This window comes from Acanthaster planci, linkage group LG08 (assembly GCF_054643075.1).
Source record: "Acanthaster planci isolate LZ-2023a linkage group LG08, COTS_SCS, whole genome shotgun sequence".
NCBI lineage: Eukaryota > Metazoa > Echinodermata > Asteroidea > Valvatida > Acanthasteridae > Acanthaster > Acanthaster planci.
In genome coordinates this window covers 3,324,150-3,341,906 of record NC_141784.1, presented here as the reverse complement: position 1 = coordinate 3,341,906, position 17,757 = coordinate 3,324,150, and the positions used below count along the sequence as shown (strand labels likewise).

General features: G+C 42.2%; 1 protein-coding gene across 2 annotated transcripts; it reads left to right on the top strand.

Moving 5' to 3' along the window:
- Positions 1 to 29: 29 nt before the first annotated feature.
- Positions 30 to 16,866, top strand: LOC110976043 (chromobox protein homolog 3-like). Of its 2 annotated transcripts, none has more exons than XM_022228988.2 (5): positions 30 to 144; positions 7,004 to 7,239; positions 7,799 to 7,955; positions 10,973 to 11,124; positions 12,660 to 16,866. In XM_022228988.2, the coding sequence occupies exons 1-5, from the start codon at positions 79 to 81 to the stop codon at positions 12,814 to 12,816; spliced, it is 768 nt and encodes a 255-aa protein (XP_022084680.1). In that variant the 5' UTR covers positions 30 to 78; the 3' UTR covers positions 12,817 to 16,866. The 2 variants fall into 2 exon arrangements, with proteins under 2 accessions (XP_022084680.1, XP_086995790.1); XM_087139664.1 differs by lacking the exon at positions 30 to 144 and adding an exon at positions 6,275 to 6,403.
- Positions 16,867 to 17,757: the final 891 nt, after the last annotated feature.

The window sequence follows — 17,757 nt, the reverse complement described above, 5'->3', positions numbered from 1 at the left end:
TCTCATTATCAGACGAAAGAGGGCGCTAGATAGTGATTACTTCACTTTTTTTCTGATGTACTAGCTGTACGTACGTACATGTACGTATCATTTTTTCCCGCCTTGCCAATTTCGTGCTCAGAAGGCAGAGTCGTGTGGAACTGTGTAAGTGAATTATCTATTCGGGGAGGATAATTTCACACTTAACTTGGGGCTGCTCGGGACGAATTTTATTCCGGGATGTTTTGGAATATCTGTCGATATCTGCTTGTCAGATTGGGTTTTTGAAGGGAAAGTTTTGACTTTGTTTTGAACATGTGCTCGCACAGTGGTTGATTTGAAATGGCGTGGTGGTGGTCGCCATTTTGTTATTAACTTAGACTCGAGTCGAGGAGCGTAAAGAGCAAACATTGATAAAGCTCTGCGGTCATAGCGCAAATTGATTTCCATATTCACAAAGACTTAAAGGGGAGAAAGGCAGTTACAGTTAAAAGGCAACCTGACTATGCATGCTAGCTGATTGACATTGGTCATTGATGGGGGCCCTAGGCTAATTTCATTGTGGCTTGAAGTTGACGTTGAAATGCCAATGCCATGTGACAACAGTACTGAGTACTACTATGATGTTTATTGTTCAACGTTGCAACCGTTGTTACATAATATAGTTTACTTGTTTGTAGTGAGAGTGACAGTTCTGGTTAACTTCTGGATTAACTTTGTCATGCATGATAACCAGAAAAAAAAATCAGTACATGATGTACACATTGTTGCTTGAAGGCTGAGGCCTGGTTACTGAATTGCAAGTCACACAGAAAACTCAAGTGTGACGTGTAACCATACAACTTTGTATGGGTTCATAATGCTCTGGGCGTTTGAATGCAGCCCAGTTATTAGAGGTGCACATTACATGTACAACTCAGAGACTGTCCCTGATGTGGAGAAGTCCTTTTATTTGAAGACAGAGCCAGGCCCCTGAAAGAAAGAATGTTGCCTTATTGGGTCAAAAATCCACATGCTATTATTAAATTTTTCTCCCATGTTTTCCATTCATACACTACTCAAAAAAAGTTAAGGGCCACTTTTTATTTTTTGTATACTTTTTTCAATGAGATATTTTACTGCTAAAAATGTGCATTTGATGTTTTGAAACATTTTTTTATTTTTTTATTCCAATGAGAACACCATCTAGACAAATAAAAAGTGAAAGAACTAGACCCCACTCATTGCCTGCAAAAAAATTACAAGTTAATAAAAAAGTGGTCCCTTTTTTGTGTAGTATATAAGTTATTCAAGTATTTTCTATGAACTTTACGCAATGTCACTCGATTAACTTTTTGTGAAGAATTGATACTGGGAAAAATTGTTCTGATACAGTCTTATTCACACCCATTCTGTCCCAATGCAGACTCTTACTTGTAATCCTAGAAGTAAACGGTTGAAATTTTTCAAAACACATTGTGCACTTTGTGTTCAGATTTTATGCAACTTGCCTGCTGTGGCGCAAGCAAATAAAAGTCCACCTTGTAGAATCTGTGAAGTCATTCAAGCAGAAAGTCGTTAAAAGCTGTTGATGAGGTGTCATGGTTGTACTTGTAGTTGGCTATACTGTGTCAGCTGACCCATAGGTTTTGGGAGCCTTCGTGGAAAGCATGTCTGAGAATACTTCAGAACTGGGAAATGTGTTTTTCCTGTTGAATTGAACGGCATGTCACTCACATTTATGAACTGACTTTTGCCTAACTACATGTATTCTTACATGCATGAAACAGTGTACGCTGGGTCTGGACAAGTCGACTGTTTGCCGACTCGACCATTGAGACAACTCAACCCTCTGTGCATCAAAAGGAGAGACAAGTCAGCTGTTGAGACGAGTGGTCCGTTGAGACAGGTTGTGTGCTCGGCCAAGTGGTCTGTTGAGACGTGTGAAATATGTCAAATTCAAACAATTTAATAGCAGCGGTACTGTGACTGGCTTCTTACTACATGTAGGCCTACACTCTTTTGAAACTTTGTGCGTTGTCGTGAAATGGCGTCCGCAAATGGGCAGATGTAGGACTGAGTGGGGCAGTGCAAGAGAGAGCAGGATGCCGCACATGTCCGTCAGCCCTGTGAAAGCTTTGCCGTCCCATTCTGTGTCCAAGTTAAGTTGCAGCGTCATGCAACGCACACAATACCAAATGCTTTGAATGGGTTCAAATACCTTGCACCTGCGCTGATCTTGCCACGTATTTGAATGTTAAACACGTAGACATCTCATACGGTCAAGTTTTCTCTGTGTGAATGTCCAGTTGTCTGAGCAGCTGATTTGGAAAAAGGTCAAGTTGTCTCACTGGTCCAGTTGTCTCAACAGTCAAGTTGTCCAAAGCCGAGTTGGCAAGCAGTCGAGTTGTGCATCCGTGTATGCGCTGGGCACGGCGCGGTGTTCCAGTCAAATGTGAGCGGTCATGAAACGATGTGTATGTCACTTTCCGTGTACCTCGCTGAAGAGGGGCAGTTGATATGCACGTGTAAGGCACCACGGTCAAGAGAAAAAAGGGCACTGCCATCTTGGCGGTGAAACACCACTTTTTGGAGGCATCACGGCCAAATGGGAGGACACCGATGGCCATGGCCTTCATGGCCGTCGGGAAATTCCAGGCCTGCAGTCAGTAGGTCAGTGTACATGTTTATCATTTCTGTTGTCTGCCATGAAAAGAGCCAGGGAACTACACCACATTTGGTACCAAGAGTTGCAGTGTGGCCAGTCTGAAGGTAGCCCGTGATTTAGCCATTATTCAAGGCGTGCGTAGCCATCTGGACACTCAACGCACGCCTCTGCCGTTGGCACGATGAAGAGACCCTATGTGAGTCATGAGCCGAGCATGGTGCACCGGTGCCCTACATGCCTTGACAAAAGGCTACCCATGATTCAACCCGAGGTGCTGTGTGCCTGTTCTGCATGTATGCACTGCGTGTATTGGTTTCGAATACAACGGAGCACTATCGGTATCGTGTGAGCGGCGATGTGTACACAATTCTCTCATCTCAGCGATAGTAAAGTCAAAAATTAATCCAGTTACCAGTAATTTGTAAACTGACATTTTCAATTGTAAGTGCGCTGGTTTTGTGTTGTTATGAGCAGAGTTCAAATACGTCTGAACGTTAATACATACATGTACACATACCTGTACATACATGTCATTTGGACATGGTAGACAATATTGGACCATTAATTTGTACCAACAGGTGAACATGCGCAACAAGTGTTTTTGGTGACAAATCTTTTGATCAAGTTGATCGATCATGTTCCACCTCGCTGCCACGGGAATGTGCACATGTAAACAATGAGTAACGTCCTGTCAAAGGTCTGTTGAGAGCTCAACCTTTGTGACACGCGTGCATGTGCTGAACGTCATGTCTTTCCTTCCTGAGAAATTGGTAGAATTTGTCTGGCTGAAGAGTGAGTAAGGTTGATCTGATTTTAATCTGCACGCCTTTCTGCTCTTGGGGTGCCAGACTGATAAACCGTCCTCAGTCAAATGTAATTTAACAGTTTTGCAATTCGTAACTACACAATATTTTGTCAAGGAAAGTATTCCCAAGAATAAGCCTGTGTGCTGTTTGCTGTTCTGTAGCGTCGCATACACGTTATTAGGAACCTGTACTGGATCACTAGTCTCAAATGGTACAATTATTCCCAAACATGTAATGTAGGCAAAATAATCATTTTATTGTTGATCTACATGTGGTATGCAAGTACGTGTAGGCTAATCATTTACAGAATACTTGAATGGAATTGTTTTAAAAATTCATTGAATTGCACTGTGTTGAATCACACAGTACCAATAGACATAGACTTCTTACCAATATACGTTGTATGTATAGTACATGTACGTACATGTACAGGTGCCTACAAGCATGTACATGCATGTGTACACATATACAATATGTGTAACTGTAAGGATGAGGCCATCCCTGCACTGGAGACCAGGGTCACAATTTTCACCTGTCAAATTTGTCATCGCCGTTTGTGTATAGAGTACCGAAGTGTGACTTCACTGTGAACCAGAAAGTGCAGTGCAAACGAATGGAGTACGCACGCGTGTTGGTTCACGCGCTGGTTCTCGCGCTAATGCCTTTGACACACTAATTGTGCACTCGACGTATTCACTTCGCTACTCTGTTCACGTACATGTACAATATCGGACTTATAATGTGGTTTATGTTTTCTACATTACTGTTTATACCAGTACTTGACATATTTGTATAATTTGTTCATATATTAAGTGTGCAAATACAAAACACTTGTTATACAAGTTGTATGTGATTCAGTGTAGCAAAACGTGCATGTGTGCAAGTACACATGAGTTAATGGCTAGGTGTGCACGTACATATTTATAAACACCACTGTACCCCTCTCTCCCTCAAAAAAAAATTTCAATCAATATCTAAATGGGTAAGTACAAGTGCACAGTTTGTCTTCCAAAAACATTATGGGATAAAAGAAGTTTTTCCCACAACTGTTTCAACAAGGGGGGCATGTGGAGAATATTGCAAAATTTCTCTTGTGGCAGCAGTCCAGGCTCATGTACCGTATTTCAAACTATCACACATACAGTCCACGTATGCGTAAAAGCACTTTTTGTGGGCAGGTGGTAGACGTCCAATAAATGCCTCCGCGGCTGACATTGTGATTGGAAGTGCCAACGTGCTTGCACATTACAAGTTTTAAGAACATTTACATGTACAAGTCTGTGTTGCCACAGATGTGACAGCGTCTCCTTAGATTACATGGTGTTTACTGGGCCACCTGTAGCAATCAAGCTCAATTAACTCAAAAGCCAATCATTGTTGTGGTCACAGGTTCTTGTGACAAGTCTGGCTTCAGTGTTGTGTATGCAACATTCCCATGTAAAAGACAAAGAAAATTGAAATAAGGCTTGTCAGGAGGACTTCTGGCAGTTCCCTGATTAGGAAAGAATCTTAGCAAAGAGTTCTATTTCAGTTACTGGGACAGTACATTGCGATTGAAAGTTAACACCAAAATGGGAAAATTCTTTTCTCTTTCCAGGGAATTCCTTTTCATTTCACAAATTGTAAAAGTGTGCCAAAAGTGGGAAACTTTTTTCACACCTTTTCATAACAAGTGGGAAAATATTTTCACAGATTTTCCCACAAATGGGAAAAGATTTTTCACAGATTTTCTCTGGTAGTGGGGAAATAATTTTGCAAGCTTTCTTCATTTAGTAGTATTTGTGCATGTAAATTGTACATGTAGACTTCAGGAAGTTTTTGTTCTCTTGGGTTTCAAACATGGAAAGCGGAGGAAAATTAGTCTGAGACAAAAGTTCTTTAATTCTCTGGAATATCCAGAAGATTTGATTACTTGAGGAAGACAGCATTAAAATTTCAGGGCATTATGTTTCTGGGTTTAGGGCAAAATACAATGCGATATGCGAAATCAAAGCTGGCTATGGTGGAGGTCGGAGACCAGCACTGAACACCGGACAGCTGAATTGAGTAGATCCTCCATTATAGCGCTCTCAAGGTGACCTAACACTGTATAATTGAGCGTTATAACCGCACAACCTAGGATTTAACTGACTTGCATGTGCACCACATCTGTGCACATGCACAGATATATGTACATGTATCCACATGTCCTGTGTGTGAATTACGGTTACATGTATTGGCAGATGTATTCACCTCAATTTCGGAATAAATGCCTTGTATCCAGTTACATGTATCTCGACATTCTTGTGACGCCGATCAAAAAACCACCATGCCACCTCGTGCATGCCGTGCCGCATTGCGAAACACGTTCTGCATCCACACCCGCCGTGACATCCTGACTGCTAACTGCGTGCCCATTCATGAACGGTCCAATCAATGACATTTTCCAATAACCATGTGACCGCAGAAAGTGACATGTCATCAGAAAACCCAAGTGAAAACAGACCCAGCATGTCACGCCAAACAACTGGCGAAAAGACAAGATTTGCATCGTGAAGATGCATGTACACACACAATTTAAGCAGTTGATTTTTATTTGTCGGTAGAAAGAAACCTTTCAGTAACAAAATACTAGATGTAGTATCTCAGTGTTGATTATTTTGTGTGCCAAACTACACCAAGAGAATAAATAAAAAGTGGGCAAATAACCCATGTCACTACAGCAGAGCAAGTTAAGCTTGTTGTACATTTCATGTGCTCTGTGACTTCATGACTCAGGGACTCCCGTTCAATTAATCAAAATCGAGACAACTTTTCTTAAATTTATTCTCGGACATTGACTAGTGTTTATTTATGGTTATCCAAGAAAACAACTGCACTAGGCGGGCACGGCTCGCCGTGTTGAGCATGTGCTCGCACTTGCGCTGCATGGACCGGGCGGCTCGGCCGAGTGCATGTATCGCTACTAGACTACTACAGCACACTCTATGTGGTGAGTTGGCCCTGGCCTGCCCCAAGCGCAGTGCAGCCTGAGTAATGGACTCTTCACTACATAAAAGTCGTGCGCGAGGGGTCAGTGTGGAACATTTCTATGCACCATGCTTCTCGTTTTCGCAAGTCTCTGCATAATTTTGGAACCTTTGGCACCGCTTTCAAAAAATAGTCACACTGTTTTCGCACACTGTTTTTTCTCAGTGTTTTGGGAAATGTTTCACGCCGTGTTCACAAAATTTGCACCGCTTTCGCACTGTTTTTGCACGTTGTTTGCCCCTGATTAACTGCAGATTCATGGGGGGGGGAAAAGTTGTGGTCAAATTGCGAAGGCGAATCCCTTTCGCATTTTTTCCCATTCCTTTTTGCAGCGTTAACTTTCCAATGCAGTGTAGTGTACAGACATACGTACATATCAAACCCAAGAGCAGCACTTTGTACTCTTCAAAGACTGTCAGGAGGAGATTTTTTTTCTCATAAAATCAGCTCAGTGAAAATTCCCTCATGAGTTTGGCACCCATGGTGGCTCTTGGGGGTCATTTTTGGTGGCAAGATGCCTGCCAGCATAGTAACAGGGGATTGTTTTTGGTTTAATCTGTAGAGTCTCCCAGCTTTGCTACAGACCCCAAATATGGTAAGGAGCAACCAGAAGGGTAAAAGCACCAAGAGGTCTGAGGACTCCCACAAGTCCCTCAAGGAGGTAGAGAGCGACCCGATGCAGGACCAGGAGGAGGAAGAGGAGGAAGACGAGGAGGAGTACCAGGTGGAGAAGGTGCTGGGCAAAAGGATCAAGGGGGGACAGGTGGAATACCTCCTGAAGTGGAAGGGCTACCCAGAGTAAGTTGGCATCGATGCCTAGAACCTTTACAAATCTCTCCACGATCCTCCTGGCAGGAAGTGGAGGGTTTTGAAAGGACCAAGGCTGTATGGCGAAACTGTGCAGTTGTTTTCAAGTGATGCATTGGGCTAGGGTCTTGGCAAGGCCTTTCCAGAGGTTGCTTGAGGTTGCTTAGATGTTAGAGTATGATGGACTTGGTCTAGGAGGCCCAAAGCTCTGCCGGGGCATTCATTACATTTTGCTTTAGCAACAGTGCCAATGACGTTGCTTATGCTGTTTATAATAGGTCTATCAACAAAGCAATAGGGATTGCACAGGTGGTGTTGGATCTTGATGGATTTGGTTCAGTACCAAGTGAGAGACTATAGGGATTTAGGGTTAATTAATCTGAGATTTCTAATGTGTTTGCCAAGTGTGATTAGAGAACGTGTTCATCTTTCAATTTGAGAATGGCTTATTTCCTGCCCAAGATGGTGGCCAAAGGAGTGTGTTTGGTATCATTTGCAGTAAGTGCAAGTACTGAGGTGGCATTGCAATTGCCCGTGTTTTCTTTTGCAGTGACCAGAACACATGGGAGCCAGAGACGAACCTGGACTGTCCCGAGCTGATACAGATATATGAGGATTCGGTGAAGCAGTCACAGAGCAAACGGAAATCCACAGTAAACGGCGGGGATGGCGACTCTGCCAAGAGAAAGTCGAAGAAAGTCGCAGAGGTTTGTGACAGTTCCTCGGTTGGTTAGTGTGTGGTTTGGGCATTTATTCTCTTCATCACACGGGGAATGCTTCTTCTCTTCTTGCGCTCCAAGGTAGGGTTCCCTGAGGTGCCGATGAGGCAGGCAGAAGTGGCTTCCCTCTACCCCCCACATTATGTGTTTTACATGTACATGCCAAACACAAGCACCTCTGGCTATGCCGACAGTCTAAAAGTAAATTCCCTCAGGATGCACAGTTTCTGTACTTTTACTTTCGTGATACATCGACTACTAATCCGTTTCTCCCAGAATGAATTGATATTACGTCTCCTGCCTTCCTCTGTGTTACTCAGATTTTTATTATCTATGTTTCCTTCTTTTCTGTCGTGTGTGTTTATGAGGTGGGCAACATCATGTTTGGAAATGACCGAACCAAGAAGCCCCACCCACTGAGCACGTGGGCACTGAACACAGGCTCTTCTCCAATGGCACGCTTTATGTTCCAGCTGTGCGCATCATATGTGCGTGCATGCATGCTGGACTTTTGTGCACAGATTTCAGACGTGAATCACGACTGATATTTATCAAAACACATAGGAGGGGGGAACTTAACCCCTTCACGCCAGGGTTCTTTTGACTGTGACTATGCAAAGTATGCAAAGCTCTGTCCAGCAGCAGGCCCCATTGAACCAGCAGCTGCATGGTGAATAGACTGTATGTTTGGTATGCACTAATCCTACAGCAAAGCTGCGGCTGTGGACAGCTCCTGGTATGAAGGGGTTAATGGATCTGTCTATAGACAGGGGAAGCCCTGCTTGTTGTACTTAATAGACCTTTATCACGATACTGTTTGTCTGGTCCCCTGTAAACCCAGTGTCAATAGTAATACAACTTCACGTTGATCGAAGGAACAGGCTATTTTTCCTATACCCAGCAAGAAATGAGACCGAGGGGTACCCCCCAACATGTCCAATCCTTATACACCTTCCAGACTGTTGTTACTTAACACATCCCCCCAAGATGTCTGAAAGGAATTCCCCAGATTCCTGCGAGACAATGACCAACACAAAGCAGGGGGGGTTCTCTCCGTCTCATACCTTGCTGCATATGATTTTTCCTTCAATCCTCAGATTGCTTACATTGTTTTGAATGGTAGTTCTTAGAAGCAAGATGACTGTCCCAGGATATAGGTCATTGGTGGCTAGTCACCGACAGTCACACATCTAGTAAGGACTGTAACTGGTCCGTGTCTCTCAAGAGGCTGGCAAACGGGATTTGCCTTAACACTTGTTTAGCTCATACATGTACATTTTGAATCAATGCCGTGCCTAGTCAAGGCCTCACAACCTTACCTTTGCAGGCACAGAGTTGTTGAACAGAGTAACTGTGGTTTTGAGGGATAGGATATCCTTTCATTTTGTCACTGAGGGGGAGGGTAAATGCTGTACTCCTTAGGGGTGAGTCAATTCGAATAATTCACTATTTGAATATTCAACCTAGAGTTTGATCGAATATCCGAATATTCAGTCACACTGACCGGCAGATTGTTGTTGAACAAACCATATACAAAATCAGTTGTGATAATGCACACAAGCGCACATCATGATCAACCACACAGACGGGCTCTAAACCATGTGACAGCATTAATGACATTTTAAAAGGCACCTCTAAAATCCAGTGAAAGTGCGTAGCACTACCATACACTAATTGTACAATTTCTGTTTAGCCCTGCCAGTACCCCCCACTGATCGATACACCACTCCTCAGGCGACACTCGTCTTTGGCGTCAAGTAGAAAATGACGAGTGTGCCAAGTAAACCTATCAGACTGTGTGTTGCCAACTCACTATTTGCGGAAAATGATATCACTGCCAAGGACTGAGTGACATGTAAGCCTTGTGTAAACCGAGAGGGGCAGAGGAGAGGGGGCTCTAATTTTTGTACTCTGCACTTTCATGTGGCGTAAGCATCAAGGTCGTGGGCCTAATGGTACAGAATGTGCAAAGGCTTGGCAAAGCAATCTGTGAAGTCAACTTGTCCCTGGTATGTGCTTTGTATGTCAGAACATTTTGTCACGTTCTGCTCTACTCTATACCCTCGTCTCTTCCCCCATCCCACGAGGAAACTTGTGTCTGGCACAGCTAGTGTTTTCCATTGAACCCCATCAGTTAAAGGGTGTTTATGCACTTGCTGCCGGGTGCTTTTAAAAATTCAGTGCACACACATGGGAGATTTTCGAGATTTTCAGTTTTTAAAATTCTTCAAAAATTCATTGCTTCATTTATTGGATGTTTACACCCACACAAATGACTGACTGGCGCTATTCTAAGCTGACAGGCAACCTTCATTGACTCCTGAATATATCAGCCAGGCCTGCTGCCCTGTAAAGAGAGCCCAGAATTGTGAGGTGTTACGTAATTTCCTTTGTCCCAAGTGAATGCGAGTGGCGTCTTTTCAAACGCGGCTGGATTAGCATGCAGTGGTCACTCATCAGTGGGGCCCTGGAGCACTTTTGTCCGCAGTGCTAATCCACGGGCGGGCTACACCCAAAACAGTGGTGTACTGTTTAAAGATAGTGACGGATTACCTTCGAAAAATGATGGCAATTCCCAGCAGCAGGTCTTTTGTTCCGAGTACGGTCTTTTGTTTCACAGACCAGCTCTTCTTTCCCATTTTGGGCACCTCGGCTCTGCGTATAAACTCATGGTGCTCGAAACGGGGTTCCCCAGCAGCAAGTTGTTAAGGTTGAAAGTAATACTGTCGGGAATTATGGGATGTCCTTGACGTGAAAAAAAATGAACCCAGCCACCACAGATGTGTACAGACACTGCGTATACAATTTAGTTGCTAGCCACATGTTTCTTAAATTCATCGTCTACTCATTGAGCTGGCCTGGTGCACATGATTCTGATAGGAGCACGTGTACGTTGTACGTTTCATATCATTTCCTTCTTTTGACATATCCTACACGACTGTTTCATGTATTCAATTACAAGACTGTTTTATGTATGCAATTTCCTCGGACTGTTTCACATCTAGGTGTCAGCCAAATCAAATGACATCAGCAGCAAGACCATTGAGGGCACGTCATCAGGTTCCACGGAACCTGAGGGATTTGACAGAAAATTGGAACCGGAGAAGATCCTGGGAGCCACGGAGAAAGATGGAGAACTCATCTTCTTAATGAAATGGTAAGGCAAAGAGTGAACGGAGACTAATCTGTATCATGGTTTGAAGGTGGATAGTCCAATACTATCTGCCTTTGAGGTGGGAACTAGTTTGTCGAGGTCCAAAACCAAGGAGAGGTATAAGTAAAGTCACGAATTTTCTGCTTCGCGGAAAATCCGCAAAAATCACGGATTTGGGGGTAGAAAGCGGAAAACGCAATTCTCTTTAAAAAAAATAAATAAAACAAATATTTTTGATCGTTTCTGTACAATTAATCAAATAAATTTCAACCCAAATTAGGAATGACAACTCATTTTCACTGTTTAACTCAATTTGAAAGTAACATTTGGTAGCGTTTCCCCTCCTGTTTTTCCTTTGCGATGTCGCAGAATTCAGTATTGATTTCCTACGTCTCCACACTGCAGAGATCACACAGGTCCCCGTTCCTACATAGTACCCAGACGTCTCATGGCTTATGAATAAATCAAAACGGACGGGGACCAGTCCAAGATCACAGTGGCATGGTGCATGTAGGCCCTACATGTATCATTATGCGAAAGATACTTTGGTAAATGTAGGCCTGCAGTACATGTACAGTCACATACAGTTTTTGTACACAAAATTTAGAAAGCGGAATTTAACTTTCGGAAAGGAGAAAAGTCTTGACTTTTATAAGTAATATTGACCACATTTATCTACTTGGAACAAACCATTATATGCTCCCTTTTCTGTACCTCAACCCGCCTTGACCTTGAGCTTTTTTTAACTAGCCTAACAGGCAACTGAACTCATTTTTACTTGTCAGCAGGAATTTCCACTAGTCCACTGGACATTTTGTAGCAAAACCAAGTTCTGTTTTTGTTTTTTTCAGCTTCTTTATTTCAACCGTCACTATGGAGTCTTGCCATCAATTTTAAAACTTAAGTGTTGTATTCATCTTTACAAATATGACAACAAACTTTCAATTGGCACAAGAACTTTTGCCCACGTTCTTTCCTGTGTGAAGTTAGTCTTAAGTCAAGGTCATAGCCTGGTTTCTTAGCCCCGGAAATAAATGTCTGCATCATTTTAGCCCTGAGTTCTCAGAGTACATGTATTTCTTGTTTTTCTCATGGGACTGTAAATCACAACAGTGTATGCTCGCTCTGGTGCCATTCCAGATTGCAGTCTTGAATTTACTCATGAACATTTCCTCCTTCAGGGAATTTGGTAATCTGCCAAATTTTTGATCAGTGGCGAAATGTGTGCATGAGGTATGCAATGCTTTGATGTAAGGGCAGAGATGTTGATGCATGCATGTACAATGGTTGCCTTTTTGTAGTTTGTTGAATTTTAAGGCTGGCAATTGGAAACTGCACATGTGACCTGGAATCTAGAAAAGCTAGAACCACTTTCTTTTTTTTTCTTTTGCAGCCTGTAGACTGGATCATTTCACCTCAACAGCATACACATATGGTTGAATGTTGAACTTGTTTCAATTCCATTGACAGGGATTTTTCAGTTTTCTGGAAGAAAAACATTTTTTGGTGATGGAAGTGTCTTCTTGTTTGTTTTGAAGGAAAGGCAGTGATCGAGCAGACTTGGTCCGCGCCAAAGAAGCCAATGTGAAATGTCCACAGGTGGTCATCTCCTTCTATGAGGAAAGACTGACCTGGCATACGGAATCCAAAGATGATGAGGTCAATGGCCCCGAACAAGTCCGCAAGACATTGTGAGTCCTGTCCTGCCCTGCCCCTCCCTGCTCTAGTCCATCCTGCCCTGCCCCTGTTGTTGCTGTGGGACACAGGTTTCTGAGGGCATCTTCATCTGTTTTCTCAAATTTCTCCCCAGTGTTGAGTTATTTTGTTCCCCACTGGAAACAAGGCTCTAATAGCGATGAAAACTTGGTGCACAGAGATGCAGAAGATGTTTTTCATCAACAAGTTTTTCACTGAACGGGTGAGGTGTGTATGGTGAAGATGAGCACACTTCCAACTGGTGGAGAGTTTGAATGACAGGCTCTGCAAAATGGGACACTTGGGATGAAACTATCACAAATCTGGCAAGTCTGACTCTGATATGGTGTTAAAGTGGAGTTTCTGTGTACCACACTGAGTCTACTAGACTGTATTGCCCACTCCATTTCTAAGCAGTGACTCCTTTACAATGTGAAATGCTGAAATCTTAACAATCAGCCCTTGAAAAGTTAAATTGTACATTTGTAGATGGAAAGAGGCGATGATTTGAACAGAAAAAAGTATTGATTAATACATGTACATCAGACAAAACCACATGGATATTACGTTTTTATGTCATTTATAAACTATTTTTTGACCTGTTGTGTTTGGATTTTTAAAAACAAATTGAAGAGTATACTATGCTTTGTTCACTTGTGCTTGTGCATGTAGTTTTTGTTGGTATGTATAATGTAGTATTTGAGTAGCCTATGCTGACTGAGGATCTCCTGTCACATTTACCCAATATCTCGACCTGACTTGAGAGTGTACAAAAACGATTTAGATTGGCAGTAGAGTTTGTAAATATACTGTACATAAACATGTTAGGACTTCTTGTCATTGATGGCCTATTCCCCATACTCTGTTGGTATGTTTTCCCCATTGACATCCCGCTTTGAATCCTGCTCCAACCTTCCAGCCCTTTCCACCACCTGCCAAGACCTGTCCTCTCCCCCTTCCCCCTACCTTGCTCAAAATCCCTCCCCGCACTTTGTCATTAACCTTGTGTTCGTGTTTCTGACCAACTGGCGGTTTATTTAAAAAAGAATCACACTGATGGCAGGTGATGGGTCCAATGATTTGTGAGAGTTTTACAAGGAAATTTTCTCTTCTCTAGGTCAAATGGTTGGTATTAAAGAGCACCTCTACGTAAAACATGATTGTTCGAATAAATATGGAAGCATCCAAATGGAATGCAGTGTCATTTGTCTTCAGAACTCACCTAAAACGAGCTTAAAAGGGCTTTTTTTCTGTTCATGCCAAGATGAGAATTCTAGAGGTAGATAGCATCGTTGAGGAAAAACAGAAAACAATGGCTACATGCATTGTTTGGCATGCACAAGGGTTTATCCACTTCAAACACTGGGCGAGGGTTCCCCTCATTTACCTTAAGGTGCTCTTTAAGACGAACATGTGGTGCCAAGATATTAAAATGATCATGAAGCATTTCAAGTGCGTGTGTGTGTGTGTGTGTGAGTGAGTGAGTGCGTGGGACCTCTGGCAAGCAGTGGTAACAATGGAAATCTGTTTTTCAAGGTTGTCAGAAAATGTAATGACATGCACATATGGAGCCTCTGCATTTGCAAGACGTCATACACTCGTTGAAGTTTATCTCCTCCCAGGTAAATCGCTTTCTCTAGCAAGTCTGTTATGGAACATATCTTTGAATAGTATATAGTTGGCATACTCGATTACTTGCCCTGCTCTCACTCGTGCAAGAATAACTTTATTTGATTTGATACGACATCTCGGCCTTATTCGGGCTTGGCCCAAGTGACTTACCTGCTGAAGGGGAAGTGTCTAACAATATACCGGTTGTGCACAACATGGCAGCTTTGTAGGAAAGTTGTCATCATTGTGAGGAATTGAGAACAGTTGAACGTCTTTTCATATTGGCTCAAGTTAACTAAGTTTTGTGAAAGAAAATCTGTGTTTTGGATGTCTTTTGCTTTCAACCATTCAGATTCAGTTTTTGAAATGGTGACGAATGTACGTGCATACCTTGTCAGGCACTGCAAGGAATCCGAAATCATTCGTGTATTACCGCATGTTATGCATGTCTACCTAAACGGATGATGATGTCACAGATTGAGTGCGAGGGAAGTAAGTGAATGTGCTGGCTGTTGACAGTCTTTTAATTAGAAGCAGGGTAACACTCGAAGAGAGTTGTCCAATGTGTTCAAAAATTCTGCTCCCGTTTTTACTGCACTGTATAAACTAATTATTATAATCGATATGTTTGTCCAGTTTTGGTTTGCCAGTTAGAATGATTAGATGCTAGGCATTTTGCATGCAGTTAGTTAAATGTGATCTTGCAATTCATTTCACGTACATGTGATATTGACTCTCACTGCATTTGTACACTAACAGTAGACATTCAATATATGTACATACAACATCCGAATAATGAATTCTGTCTATCTTTTGTCTCTGTTCTTGAATGTTCTTTTTGAACAGCGGTAAAATGTCCATCACAAAATCTCGTTGTGAATGCAGTCAAAGAAATTTCAGTGCTAATGTGATCTCAGTTTTAGGAGGGTTCAGCCTGTATGCACTTTTGCAACATGCACAGGTGTACATGTGTACATGTTTGTATAGAAGTAGCAACTATGTGAGTGTTCGTACAACTGGTTCATGGTTGTCCTTCCATGCACTTGTGGAGACACAACTTCAGCTGTGTCTCATGCCCAAGACCTTGGACCTGGTACAGAAAAAAAAAGTTCCTGTTCACGTTTGTGTAAAGTTTCACAGCTGGATTGCCTACTTGTCCACAAATAGGTTTCCAGGTGTTAATCTCAGTGTTTCTGACATGTTTAAGGGATTTTCGATGTCAGGCTGGGCTTTGCTGGTGGGTTGTGGGCCCTTTTGTTGGTGGAATGGTCTCTCAAGTGAGCCCGATGATCTTGTCCATGTATGCTTGATGTCAACCCATGAAATTGAAGATTATCATTCCCCAATAGGACAGAGTTTAAGAGCTTCTCATGTGCTATGCCAACACATTTATCCTGTTTCACATGATTAATTTTGGCAGTTTTCACATTTTTCTGGTACAGACAGTCAGTGCATCAATTTCTTGTATTTGAAATTTATGAATCTCCCCCGATAAAAAAATTGCTTGTACTTGGAAGGAAAAAAAAAGCTCTCTTGAAAAGAGGAAGAGGACTGTAAAGTGCATGAGAATAATTAGAAGAAAGGACTAATTTCAAAATGGACGTTTTTCATGCAAGACAAGACCCCGCACCCTAAAATGTGATGTTTTGGTTTTGTAAATCTGAGTGGCTTGTACATGTACCTTGTTTGATGAAAAGAGCTGCATTATTTTAAACTAACAGAGCTGTGTATTATTGGTTACCGAGATTGCGTGAACTTTGCCCAGTGTATTTAGTTGTACATGTACATGTCCTGTGTATCTCTGATTGTTTTTGTCCTTTTGACATCGTTATTAGCCACAGGGGAATTACATGCATGCGCTTGGAGTTCTTAATTCAGCATTCTTTGTGAGTTTCTGGCATTCAAGTCAATATTGTCCTTTGGAGTAGTAATGACCAAATCTACATTTGGGTAACAAGTGTACTTTTTACATGTAAATGTTAGTCAGAAATATACATGTATGTTCACTTGCTACAACAGCATCACATGGATGGTAGTAGTCTTTGCTCAAGATGTGTTTTGGAATGCACAGAGCACCACTGAGAGGCAATGAACTGACAAGGGAAACCTAACTTCAAAACCATGACAGTGACATCTTGAACCAAGGCTTATTACACCATTAACTCATGATCACGTTTGTCCATGTTATAATGCAACACTAAAAGTTTTTGGAGAGAGGCAAAGAATTTTCAAAGACTTCATATTTCTGTTGTCCAGTGTCATTTACTTTTATGTTGGTATCTGATGTACGTGTAAACGGAACTTATAACTGTTGTCAGAATTCTAAATGTAGTATTTCATGACTTAGAAAAAAGATTGTTAAACGGAGGAATGTGAATTTTTACCCATTGCCAAAATCGGCACTATTTTAGTTACAATAAAAGCATTTTTGTATGTGAATTTGTATGTACGTTTTGTGATTGCATTTCTATTGTCTTTCTGTTTGAAATAGGGATACATAGAACTTAGACCAAGTCAAAAGTTGGGAAGCATAATTTACCATGCAATCCGGGGGTATGATTTCTAAGGACTTTCTGGGTTTCAGGATGGATATTTGACCCCATGTTGAAAGTTGATGTACTTCCCAATGTCATTTTTGTAATTATGATCAATACGGCCGTTTCACAATAGTGCGCCACCAAGAGTTTGCTACGCGTTGGCCATCACAGTGTGCGAAATTTGTCGACCCAATGCGCGTTTGGAAATGGCTGACAGATTTTGCGCGTTATGATTGGCCAGCGCGTTGCAAACTCTTGGTGGCGCTTTACTGTGAATCGCCCAATTCAAGGAAAATTCTCCGCCAGGACGAGGCGCACAAAAAGTACCCCCAGAGATTGTTTCAAAAAGAGGGGTCTGTTTGGGCCAAGAAATGGTGGGATTGTGTCAGCATGGCCCAGGATCATCTCTGTAGATTCAGGGGCACCCATCTGGGGGCAAAGCAGACAAAAATGGGATTGAAAATTAGAAGAGCCCGAGGAAGGTGAGGGATGTCATTTGAAAAATGGCCGCTGGGAGGGCTTGGCAACATTCACTTTTTGGGGGGGTGAGTTTGTTTTGGGCGGATAATTAAAAAATTCATTGGTTAACCTACTTAAAATTGTAAATCAAATGAAACCTGAAGGACCAAACAACACATTGTTTTTTGTTTGAGAGGCCTCAGGGACTTCAGTTGCCTGCCATGGGGCTCCAAACTTGGTTGATTTTACACCATTTTCAATGGAGCTTGAATTGGTTCAGTGCACCCTTATAGACATACTTTGTTTTATAAGGCTTTGCAGCACTTGCAAAAGT

Excerpts from the sequence above, each read along its gene's own strand:
- LOC110976043 (XM_022228988.2), top strand. The coding sequence starts at position 79 with ATGTACGTATCATTTTTTCCCGCCTTGCCAATTTCGTGCTCAGAAGGC. Across the intron at positions 145-7,003 it reads GCAGAGTCGTGTGGAACTGT|AGTCTCCCAGCTTTGCTACA; the intron begins GTAAGTGAATTA and ends TTTAATCTGTAG. Across the intron at positions 11,125-12,659 it reads CTCATCTTCTTAATGAAATG|GAAAGGCAGTGATCGAGCAG; the intron begins GTAAGGCAAAGA and ends TTTGTTTTGAAG.